General features: G+C 39.9%; 1 protein-coding gene across 2 annotated transcripts in view; it reads left to right on the plus strand.

Annotated features, from left to right (window-relative positions):
* The first annotated feature begins 1670 nt into the window (after positions 1-1670).
* CEP192 (centrosomal protein 192) overlaps positions 1671-12859 on the plus strand; it is an 80551-nt gene continuing 69362 nt past the window's right edge. For both annotated transcript variants that reach the window (XM_016197294.2, XM_016197295.2), the window contains exons 1-6: positions 1671-1749; positions 2427-2597; positions 6378-6545; positions 7239-7367; positions 11230-11393; positions 11997-12049. In XM_016197294.2, the coding sequence (XP_016052780.2) occupies positions 6382-6545; positions 7239-7367; positions 11230-11393; positions 11997-12049 (510 nt within the window). In that variant the 5' untranslated portion in view covers positions 1671-1749; positions 2427-2597; positions 6378-6381. The remainder of the gene's footprint in view (positions 1750-2426; positions 2598-6377; positions 6546-7238; positions 7368-11229; positions 11394-11996; positions 12050-12859) is intronic.

The raw sequence follows: 12859 nt of genomic DNA on the forward strand, positions 1-12859 counted from the left end.
TTCCAATGTAAGAAAAAAATCCTTTCTAATAATTCTCAGAGGTCTTCCTTTTGTTAAAGGACTTGTTTTAGACCTGTAGAAGTGTTTAGGTTCAAAACAAGGGATCTAACTTAAGGCTGAATCTGGCTCAGAATTAAGAATTCACATCTTTGAGATTTCAATCATACAGGTGCCTGGGGTTAGAATGGGATAATGAATTAAGATAGAGTCTCACTCTAGTGAGTATCGAGCATTTATGTGCAAGATAGGTGCTAAACGTTGGAATATGTAAAAAATAGGAAGGTAGTCTGCACACAAACTGTCATTCCAGTGGGAGAAGATATTTACAGGATTTACAAAAGGTAACGATTCAGCTTCATAATAAAGGTTGAAACAATATAGTAGGCATAAAAGCAAGCGATTTGTTTGAGCTGGCAGGATTTGGAAGGGATGTGGCATTTGAACAGGTGGAGTAATTGAAGAGGATAGGAGTTCCAGAATGATGGCTTAGGAGGTGAAAGGACAAGGGTGTGTTCCAGTAACAGAATGAAAGAGTAAGGTTCATTTGGGGAGCTAGTGAGAGATTAATTTGGAATCATACCTTGTCACATTGTAGAAGGCTTTGGATATTTGCAGCTGAAACACCAGTTGGTAGAGGCCAGCTATGGGCGAAGTCTGCCTTTTCAATTGGACAAGCATCGCTCCGAATTCCCTGGAAGGCACCAATGGCCATGCGGCTTCTGCAAGCTCTGCTGAATATCTAGGAGATTTGTAATTCCCTCAAGAGTTCTTTCGCCTTTTGAGTTGGCAAGTAAGGTTAGATAATAGCTAATATTTGTTGAATACATCCATGTGCCATTGCTCCTCTAGATACCTTATGCAGGATTATGACTCCCCCTGAGACTGCATGGAAGAAATTTTGAGATTAAAGTGAAAGGTGTGAAATTGAATTATCTGTATAGTTTCAGTCAGGAAGTAGTTAAAGCCTTGTTCTGAGCAGAAGTCGGTGATGGGATCTGTGGCCTGAGGAGGTTAGGAAAACAGAGGAGTTGATTAGAGATGTCTCATCCCCTCACCCCTTACCACACCAGACCAACCTTACCCCATCACAGAGGCCATCAGATGTAGCGAACTGCCTTGAAGCTCGGATCCCGAGGAATGACTTCCTAACTGAAACTTCTTAGCAGTGGATAACTATGGCAAATCTTGACATTTCAGCGTGGTGATTCATAGAAAAGATATGCATCTGCTCGTGTAAACACACAAAAATGGCAACAATACTGAACTCCGGGTAGGATCAGGTGACCTGTTTACCGGGAATATTTCTGTGTATAAGGTGGGTGGCGGTGCTTTGGAGTCCAAAACTGAATTCGGTAAGTATTATTTTCAAGTCAGCCAAGGCTTTCAACGCGGCGCCTTGGGCTTAGTTACGCGAGAGGGCCTTCCGCGGGTCTCGGGCAGGGCTGAGCTCCTCCTCCGGCGCTGCGGAGCGCGGCTTCCCCGCTTCAAATCCCGGGCGCGCCGTCCCTGCCCAATCAGCGGGCTCGTGCCCGCCCTCTCCCTTCGCGCCGTCCAATCCAAAGGAGTCCCCGAGTCCACCGGGCTTCCGCTCGTGCCGCGAACAGACGTAAGAGGGGCGCGCGGTACGGCCGGCTGGGGCGGCCGCGGGTGCGGTGGTACGCGCACGCGCATTTGTAGCACCTCCCGGACGCCCCTTCCTCGAAACCTTCGGTCGCGATTTCTCCTCCCGAAGCAGCGATCGCAGGCTCGGTGAGGAGGGTCCTTTGGGTCTTGACGTGCGGTTCGGCGGGAGGCAGGCGAATCCACTTTTGGGAGGCGTTTCGGCTGCCGGGGCGGCGGGGCAGTGACGGTTGGACCGGGGTCGGGAATGGGGAGCAGGCTTCGGGGTGGGGCTGCGGGCTGGACGCGGGGTCGGGCCGCCGCGCTCCTTTCAAGCCTTGCACCTGCTGGGTCGCACAGTGAATTCTGCTCAGGGAGTTTTTAATGGGACGCCTCTGTGTCTGAGGCTCTTAGCCGACCGTGAGAGCGCGGCTCAGAAAGACACGGGCTTTGGTTTTGGGGGATGACATTCTTGTGTCTTCTTCCCGCGTGGGGACTTCAGCTCTCGAGCAGCGACCCGCTCCGCCTTTGCTCGGGTTTCCCGCAGAGCGCCCCGTGGTCCCGCGGTGTTTGCTTCGCTGCGCGACCAGCGGTTCTGTTTCTCCTTTTGCCTGAAACCCTGACCCAGGAAATCACGTTAACTAAATGCAGGAGGGTCTGTCCCGTCACCCGTTATTCACTTTTGTTTTGGTTTCTGCTAGGCAGCGTTCTCATTTACCTGTAATACCATTCATTCCTACATTTCCTGAATCTGGTTTCTTTGTGGGGGGGAAAAAGTGAAATAAGACGTTTAATATCACTCTGCTTTTGCTTTCTCTTAATTTTAGACTTTGTTTAGTAAAACATGAGGTCCTTTCCGAGGTAGTCGTTTGGAGGACAGCTGTTTTTATGACAATATTTCCATTCGCTGTTACCATTTTGAGGTTATTCGACTGGAGTTTTTACTGCTCCAAGATCAACCTTTTCTTTGAACTTCAGTTTTGTGGGCAAAGTTAGCGGTAAGTTTTGAAAAGTTATGTACTAAATGCATACTTGATTATAAGATATATCTTAAAATGCCAATGAATATTGGGGAAGTTTGCCTTTTTTCCACAGTATATATCTTTAAATGTGTTTAATTGTACACGTAGCCCTCCAATTAATGACTACAGTAAATGATACTTTATATATCCAGAAATGTAATGAAAGCAATTAAATATTAATAAACTCAAGTGCAAAATTTTGAGGTTACTGGTTTAAGGAAATGGCAATAGAAATCGCAAAGATGGTTACTTAGTTCAGCTAGTTAAAGAAAAGAAAACATGACATTGTCTTCACTTTACGTGATGGAGATGGGGTGGGGAATGCAATACAGAGGGAAGTTAGGGAATTTCCCCTTCTAGGAAAGCTTTAGAAATGTGATATGTCTGGATGGTGTAGAACAAGTGTGATCCTTTCTGGAAACAAGAGACTAGGTATTAGATTAGGAATCTTCCACTGGGTTGTGTTACCCATGCACCGATAGCGCAGCTCTGTCCAAGCACTTAAGACTGTATATCACAATTGATAGGGGTTGTCAGCAACCTGAGGGGAGCTGCCTTATTTATTTTTGCATTCCTGATGCCCAGTAGAGTGTCTTTCATGATTGGTGTTTGATAATGATTGTTGCATGAATGATCTTTGCTTAATATCTAAATTTTCTTAAGTTTGACTCCTAATAGGAATAACCCTTAAAAGGTTTGGTATGTATTTTAATGTGGTTTATATATCTGTAAATGAATAACTTAGTAATTACAAGACCTGACATGGGAGGCTAGTTGTAAGACACATGCAATGATTTAGATTAAAAAGTGATGGGAGGCAGGTATTGGGAATATAGAAATGGGTGTCAGCTCCAGAGATATATTTGGAGTTAGAAGCATTAGAATTTGGTAACTTCTAGAGCAAGAAGCATCAAATGGTCCCAGGTGTCTGTCTGTGTGGCTTGTCTAGCAAGAGACTATGGATAGCACATCAAAACTAAGGATAAGAAGAGTGGGTGGGGAAAAGGGAGTGGATTTGGTCTTATATTTGTTGGCTTTGTACTACTTGAGAGGCATTCAGAGGTAAGGTAGATGTCAATGAGCTATTTGGAAATATGATTGTAGATTTTAGGATAGAGGTCTAGGCTGAGGTGATTTAAAGATGAGGGAGACATTTACACAAAGACCTGAAAGACGTTAAGGAGCAAGATGGGAGGCTATCTTGGGCCTCAGTGTGCTGGGCAGAGGCTCGAAGGCAGCTGGTGAAGATGGGAGAGCCCAGACAGTGGTGTTTTGGAAACCAAGTGAAGAAAGTATTTCTACAAGGGAGGAGTATGAGTCCCATACTGTTAGGTTAAAGAAGTTGAGGACTGAAAATTGACCATGGGATTATGGGCTTTGGCAGCAGGGATATTAGTGGTGATGTTAACAAGTATTTTAGTGTGGTGGTGGGATGAAAGTAAGCTTGGAGGAGGTTCAGGAGATGACAGGAGTGGAACTGGATGGCCAGTAGTGATTCCTTTTTGGAGGAGTATGTGGTAAAGGGGGCATAGATAGACAATATTTAAGAGGAGGGCCAGTTGCTAAGAGTAATTGTTACTGCACTGGTGAGGGGTTGGGATCTAGTGCAAAGTAGAGAGGTGGGTTTCTGACAGGAGCATGAATACTTCATCCATAATCAAATAAGTTTTATAGCTCTGTAGTGGTATTAAAACTTTTTTACTTTGTAATTTGTTCATACTGTCTGGCCAGCATGGCTCAGTGGTTGAGCATCTGCCTATGATCCAGGAGATTGCAGTTCGATTCCTGGTCAGGGCACATGCCTGGGTTGCGGGCTCGATCCTCAATATGGGGCGTGCAGGAGACAGCCGATCAATGACTCTCTCATCATTGATGTTTCTATCTCTCTCTCCCTCTCCCTTCCTTTCTCTGAAATCAATAAAGACATATTAAAAAAAGTCTCAATATTACAAGAAAAAAACTTAAAAAAAACTAGTTCATACTATCGAAAATCTATATGCCAGTGTATTTGTCATTGACACTAGTGTCATATTTTGTCCATCTTACCAATTGTGGTGGATCTTTGAGTATCCATTTAGACTGTAAGCCCTTTCCCTTTACTGTAGGTTGATGAGATCAGTTCTTTCCTGGGCTGCAGAATGCAGTACAGACTTCCTAATACACCAGTTAAGGCATTTAGGGTCTGGCTCCATGGTTTAACTTACCATGTTATTTTATACTCTGCCAAAATACGGTGGTGCACTTGCTGTTGCCACTACACACTTAGTACTTATAGTGGCTTTTGGAGTCAGACCCAGGTTCAAGTCTTATTAATTGTGTAATCATGGGTAAATCTTAGTTAAATTTAATGTCTGAGTTTGTTTCTTCATTTGTAAAATAAGGACAAATGAGTTAGGGTAGTAGGTATGTGATAAATCTTAATTTTCTTCTGCCTTTGCTCATGTTTATTTGTCATCTGTAAAAGCCCCCTCAATACCCTCTCATTTATTGAGCCTTTCCTAATGTAATGATTTTCTTTATTGAATTCCATACAGCCCTTACATGATAAACACTCTGAAATATTTTTGAGATTGAATGACATCTCCTGAGTACTGTGAGCAGGGTCAAGTTGAACCAATGGCTAATATGGGCTGGAGGTTCTCTATCAGTAGTACAGTTCTTTGCCATTGTTTTCCAGATTTAGTCCTTTGTATACCACTTTTACCGTTTTTTGGTAATGGTCTCACTTTTTAAACCGTGTACTCTTGTCCACGTGCCAAGTTACATTAATTTAAAATTTTTCTTAGAATGGTCTCACTATTTATTTATTTACTTACTTACTTATTTAAATCCACACCCTGGGATATTTTTTCCATTGATTTTTAGAGAGTGGGGGAGGGAGAGAAAGAGAAACATTAGTGTGAGAGAGACATGTAGATTGGTTTCTTCCTGCACTTTCTCCCGACTGGGACTGGGGATCCAACGTGCAACCCAGGTACATGCCCTTGACTGGGAATCGAACCTGAGACCCTTTGGTAAGTGGGAGGACGCTCTAACCACTGAGCACAGTGGCCAGGGATGAATAGTTTCACTTTTTTTTTTTTTTAATGTCTTTATTGGTTCCAGAGAGAGGTAGGGAGAGAGAGAAACATCAGTGATGAGAGAGTCATTGACCGGCTGCCTCCTGCACTCTCCCCACTGGGGATGGAGCCCGAAACCAGGGCATGTGCCCTGACTGGGAATTGAACCTTGATCTCCTAGATCTTAGGTTGATGCTCAACTGCTGAGCCACGCTGGCTGGGCAGGGTCTCACTTTTTAAACCATGTATTCATCCTTAACAATAATCTGTGAAATCAGGAGCTAGAATTTGGTAGTTTTCATTTTCTATTTCATGTGAGAATGGATACCCAACTAGTAAACTTATAAGTATATCCTAAAATCATCTGTATATGCCATCAGTATTGTCCAGCTTTGCTTCTTTGCCAGATCAGTTTGTGGTAATATTTTTTGCTATAGCAATCCAAGATAAGTTAAACTGTGTTGTATTTCATTATTATGTTAATTATAAAATAGTTTGGTTTTTAGATTCTCAGCTATAAAGTAGCGAATTATTCTGAGAATTACTTTACCCTGGAATGTATCCCTATGTAGTGCTGTTCCAAAAATAGGATTTTTCTTAAGATTTATCAGTTTTCTAAGATTTGAGACTTGTACTCTTAATCATTTAAAAATATTTTATAGTAATACTTGATTTATAGAAACTTTTATTGTTGCAGTGAGATGGAAGATTTTCGAGGTATAACTGAAGAGTCATTTCCAAGCTTTTTAACCAGTTCATTACTTGGTAATAGTGGGATTTTGGAAAATGTCACCCTTTCTTCAAATCTTGGCTTGCCTGTTGCTGTTTCAACACTTGCTAGAAATAGATCGAGCACTGATAATAGGTAAGAATTGTTTGAACAGATGATTTTTTTTAAGTCTATAAAGCCTACAGTATACTGATACTTGTGTAAAATATCTCTGTCAAGTTTGAGCTTTTGCTATGTCTGAGGGATATGGCCACATATGTGTAAAATTCGTATGGAAAAGGGTAAAATTTGTTGTCTCTTCCTGTTCCATTGCTTATCAGTGGTGAGTGGGTGGGCTTGGGATTGAGTACCAGTGACCTTTGGTTTACTAATTATTTTTCTGTCCATAGTGTTTTGGCTTTGTGTTAGTTCAGCCTTAATGGTGGCTGGTAATTTGAATTTTATCTCTAAATATGATGTGTACAGTTTGCCTGTCTTGTGTAATGTGTAAAGTTTGCCCGTGTTTAAATATCTAACCACTTTTCCTTCCTCCCATCCTAACATTTGGGAAAGAGCATCATCTTTACCTTTGGAATGAAGGGGTTGGATTAACCCTATAAAAACTCTTTTAGCTTTAAGATTTCTGTGACTATTGTTTAATACATACATGCTCCATTGCTGATCTACTTCAGTGCTTTTGCACATAGAATGATGGTTTTCAACACTGGGGCTCTATTTGTTTTACCACCTGGTGGTTGGTTTCACAATCATGCAGGCCTATGTCATGGTGAATTGTAAATGTGCATAATTTAATTATTAACGATTAAAAACAGGTATTTTTGTGTGTAGGTATTCTGATATTCAGGCATCTTATTTAGTAGAAGAGAGGTTTTCAGCTCCATCTGAGTCATCTCCCGGTAGCCAGAGTGAAGCTGAACCAAGAGAGAAGATACAGCTTAGCTTCCAAGATGATGATGAGTAAGTGTGAACCTCCATGTTGCTTGTACTGTATTAAAAGTGAGCCTCAGTCTTGTGGAAAATGAAAATGTAATTGTGTCTCACTTTCTTCTCATATGAATCTTTTTTTATATCAATCACAAACACTAAGTCTTTTAAAACACTTTCTGATTCTAATAGTAATACATGCTAAAAATGTAGAGAATTGTAAGGAAGACAGTAAACTATGAAATCCCACTAACTGGAGAATAGCCATTGATTACATTTTTATTTATAGTCTTACAGACTATTTTCTGTTTTATTTTTTAAAGTTTTAATTTCAGACTATTTTCTATGTACATATACATGTATATATATTAATTTGCTTTTACAAAATAGGGTTAAACTGTATATACTATTTATAACCTTATAAAAATTAATACATTGTGCTTATTTTTCAGTTACAATGTAGATTTGTGTTATAATATTAAGGGCTATACCATGTTAGACATTTAGATTATTGGAATTTTGCTGTTGTAAATTTAATGAACTTCTTTATTTATACATACATTTTCCATACCTCATGGGTTATTTAATTAAGATAAATTCCTAGGATTGAAATTGCTGAGTTAAGTATTTAATTTGAAAGACTGTTAGAAATTACCACATTGCTTTTTAGAAGATTGTACCAGTTTACACTCCCACTAGAAGATAATTTGAGACCACCTACTTCTCTGAGCTGTCCCCAGTATTTGGTAGTACTGTTTTTAATCTTTGATTTTAGAAGCAAAGAAATTTATTCTCATGCACAAATGCACAGATGAAAGTCTAGAAGTCTATACACCAAAATATAAATGGTAGATATCTATTGATGGTGGTATTACAGGTAGTCTTAAAGTTTTCTGTGTTTGAATTTATAATTTAGTATTTATGGATTGAACATACTTTAATGTTTATTCATTATTTTTATTTCTGTTGTGAATTGCCTCTTGATAATATTTAGATATAAGCACTTTCTGTATATCAAAGATGTTAACTCTTTGTATATTCATCCACTCAATTTGTATTTTTGACTGAGTGCCTGTTATGTGCCAGGTACTTGTCTAGGTATTTAGGAAATACCAGTGAACAAAACATACATTAAACAAAAAGAAGACATTAAAGTATACCAGTTTTATAGTATATTAGAAGGGAAAAGTGCTAGAAAAAACTAGAGCATGATAAGGAGGATTATTAGGAAGGCTGAAGGAAGTGGCCAGTGTGAGTCTCATTGAAGAGGTTAAGGCATGAGCAGAGACTTGAAAGAGAGAGTTAGCCACGTGGATATTAGAAGGAAGAGGATTTTAGGCAGAGGGTGCAGCCAGCATAAAGGCACTAAGGTAGGAGCATACCCATATGTTCAAAGGGCAGGAAGGAGGCTAGAGTGGGTGAGCAAGCACTTGGATTTTGAGATGGAAAACCATTTGAGGGTTCCATATGAATTATGTTTTAACTGGCTCACTCTGGCTACTGCGTTGAGACTAGATTGTTGGGAGTCAAGACTGGAGGCAGGGAGACCACTCAGGAGGTTGGATTATCAAGGGAGTAAGATAAATGGAGAAGAGAAGAGCGTAGGTGCTTCAATACAAGGGTGGATAAAAGTAGGTTAATAATAATAAGTAATAATACAAGAATAAACTGTGTTTTGTGTACTTACAGTTGTAAACCTACTTTTGCCCACCTCGTATTAAGAAGTTGGGGAGAGGAGGAATGGATATATAGTGACTAAGAATTAGTGATTAGAGGTAGGAAGAAAACAAAGAGTATCTTGGAAGCCACGAGAAGAACATATATAAAGGAAGAAAGAGTGACTCAGTTGTGGATAAAATGTGGACTAAGAAGTGAGCATTGGAATTAGCATAGACTAGGTCATTGGTAACCCTGACAAGTTGTTTTGATGGATTAGGAGGAGGCACAGTGGTGTAATAGAGTGTAAGAGAGAATGGGAAGTTAGTATTGAAGACCGAGAGTAGACAACTTGTGGAGTTTTGCTGCCAGAGGGAGCAGAGAATTGGGGCTGTGGTAGCTGGTAGGTGTCATGGGGCAAGAGAAGTTTTGTTGTTGTTTTTAGTGGGATGAGTTACTGCATGTTTAGATGGTAATAGGGATGATAATCTGGAAAAGGAAAGTTTGATTATGTAGAAAGAGAAGAGACTTGCTAGGGCAATGTTTTTGTGTAAATAATAAGAGAGGCTAGGATCTAATTTGCAGTGGAGGGAATGACTTTAGAGGGGTTGGGCCATGGATGGATAGTTCCTCTGTATTAACAGATGAGATGGTGGAATATATATGTGTAGTTGTGAGAATCTGAGGAAGTTGTCTTTTCAGTGCTGCAGGTTTCTCCGTGAAGTAGGAGGCATGACCATCAACTCAGTGAGGGAGGAGGAAGAGGAGGAGGAGGAGGAGTTGGTGGCTCTTAGAGCCAGATGTAAACAGTCCTTTGGGAGTGTGGGAAAAGTGAACAGACAAGGGAAATAGCAGGATTGTCAGACAATATCAGAAGCTCCAATGGAGGGTCATGGTAATGAATTTAGTGTGAGACTTCTCAGTGTGATTGTGATGTTATCTCCAACCACATTCAGCTGCAGGAGTGCTGACAAGGTGTAAGTGGAGAGTTGGGGTTAATCAGGATTATATTTTGATGAAGGCAGTGAGGGACGAGGGAGTTGAGGTGTATGATGACTGGACATGAGATTTAAGTTGAGGAGAGGATATCAAAAGGGTAAGAGAGTGAAATGTGGCAGTGTGAATGGATTGGAGGCATGGGTAGGTAGAATCAAAGGATTATAGAGTGTAGTACTAAGGCAGATGACATGAGGGGTGGGTAGTAGGTGATTCTAAGCTGGGAGGCTTTAGGAAGGGTGACCTGGCAGTGGTACTGAGGGCTCAAAGGGCTTACATATTCCAGCTCCAAGCCAGTGATAACAGTGCTGTGAAGTCCTAGATGTGGTGCGCTGGCCTCGCTCTTGACTCCTGAATGGGGTTTCCTTCCTCCTCCACTCACTAAATTTTAATTGGCATCAGTCCAGAGATTTTTTTAGTTTAGATTATTATTACTTTGGTAATTTTCTATTTTTTCTCTTCTCTTTCTGGAACTACTATTTTAGACTGCCTGTGTTGGTCAGTTTCCGTTTTTTTTTTTCCTATTTTTTCCAGTGCAAAACGACAATGTTCTAGATAAGTTCATAAGTGTTTTTTTTTAAGGAAATTTACAATTTTTATTTATTTATTTTTAGTTAATTTTTATTGTTGAAAGTATTACGGGTTGTGTACCCCCCAACCCCCTTCAAGCTCTTAATTTTTTTCATTAAATCATTTGGCAATCATAATTTTGAGAGGTCTTTTTTCTGGTCTCTCGTTTTTTATAATGGCTCCATTTTTCGTGTGGATGTAATAGCTACTTGAATGTTTCTGAGGATTCTAATTGAGATTTGTCAAAGTTCTATAAATTATTCCTTGTAATTCAGAGAATCAGCTATTTGGCAAATACACCAGTATCCTTTAAGTCTATCTTATTTTTAGAAAGCTGACTTTTTCTCTAGAGATGGTAGATTCAAAGATACTCATTTGGGAAAGAAAACCCCCCTCATTTTATCACTTGTGAAACAGAGTAGCAGTATGATAATATATTTGATTTTGGTAGACTGTCCATCACTGGACCCAAAATGATGGTACAATAATCCGTAGGAAAACCCACAGTGTCACCAGTTGTAGTTTGTGGCTGGTCCCAGAAATGTTTCTTTTCACTGTATTTGCTTCAGTGGGGCTTTGGTGCTCATCACGCCCACCCCTGTTTTCTTTTTGAGAGATAAAGTAGATTTCATCATCATTCTGTTTCCTAATAAAAAAAAAGCTTTGTCTCTAGGAGGAAGAACCATATAGAAAGTCAACATTTGTCAGATGCTGTCCTCAAAGCATCAGCTTTTCCCAGCAATCTAGCAAAAACAGAAGAGCAGGAGGCTAAAACTGCAGAATCCTTTCAGAGTCAAGATCCTTGTGTTAGGATTTTACCACTGGAACAAGTGCAAGGTACTGAAGTATAAGAAATTTTTTCTCAATGTATATATTTTATTTTCCTTTCTCATTTCTCTGTCTTTGGACTGGTATTTATCTTTTTAATTGTTGACAGTATTACAGATGTCTCCCATTTCCCTTCACCCTTTGCTCCCCTCCATGGACTGGTATATATCTTAAGCTATGATACTTTCAACTGAAATGCTTAGGTTTGACATTTACCTATTAATATAATGTTTATAATTCTTTATAGGAAAAGGTCTCTTTTTTAAAAAATATGTCTTCATTGATTTCAGAGAAAGGAAGGGAGAGAGAGAGAGAGAAACATCAATGATAGGAGTCATTGATTGGCTGCCTCTTGCATGCCTCCTGTTGGGGATCAGGGCGGCAACCTGGGCATGTGCCCTGATTGAGAATCAAACTGCAATCTCCTGGATCATAGGTTGATGCTCAACCTCTGAGCCATGCTGGCCAGGCTCTAAATAGTTTGAGTTCCAGAGCATCATTTAAAAGTGCTGTGTTCTACTTAAAGGGAAAAGTGTTTAGTTCATTATTATTGGATATTTGGTTGATAAAATAACTTGGTCTCTCAGTTTTTGTTTTTGTTTTCTTAAATAGACTCGCCTATTGATTTTGGTTTACGATCATGGATGAATACTAAGGAGAGCAAGGTAATCTTTTCTATGTTTGTTAGCAATTTCTGGAGTTACTAGGAGAATGAAAGTTCCTATTTCACATATATAAGTGCCAAGTAGTACTAATAATAGTTAGAAGTCTACGTGTAAATGGCAGAAATCCAAGATACTGCTTTAAGTAACAGAAAGTTGAGAGTAGTGCTGGTCTACGGGCTGTGTATTCCTGGACTTGTGTCATCAGGACTTACTGCCCCTCTACTTCATTCTGTGCTACTTCCCTCTAGAATATTTGCTCCATGAGGGTAAGTGTTTCTCTTTGTTTTTTTTTCGTTTATCCTGAGTGCCTGGAACATAGTTGGCACATACTCAATAATTTGTTGAATGATAGAAAAGCTACCTTTATTCATAGGCAGTGCAGGCCTACACTCTTAGCATTCATGATCAATAAAGAAGAGCATGATCTTTCTCTGGGGTGAATTAAAAAAAAAAAAATAGAGGACAACTCTAATGAGCTCACTTGGGTCATATGCCTTTCCCTATGTAGATTGCTGAGCCAAAGGATGGGTTGAGATAAAACATTCTGATTTATAAGGTGGACCTTGTGTGTGTGTGTGTGCGCATGCACATGCATGTGTCAATATCTGTACATGCACAGATAGAGGAATGTGACTGAGAACCCTACCAAGACCACATGAAGTAAAAAGATGTGGGCTCCTCAAAGGAAGGGGTGTTGAGCAGATAAACAGTTTACATCCAACATAAATAGTCAACTGGAATTTTAGGCTTATAGTCTTGTATTTATGAGACTTATTTATAAAATATAAATAAATGCTTTTATTTATTTTT

This window comes from Miniopterus natalensis, chromosome 7 (genome assembly GCF_054644295.1).
Source record: "Miniopterus natalensis isolate mMinNat1 chromosome 7, mMinNat1.hap1, whole genome shotgun sequence".
Classification (NCBI taxonomy): Eukaryota; Metazoa; Chordata; class Mammalia; order Chiroptera; family Miniopteridae; genus Miniopterus; species Miniopterus natalensis.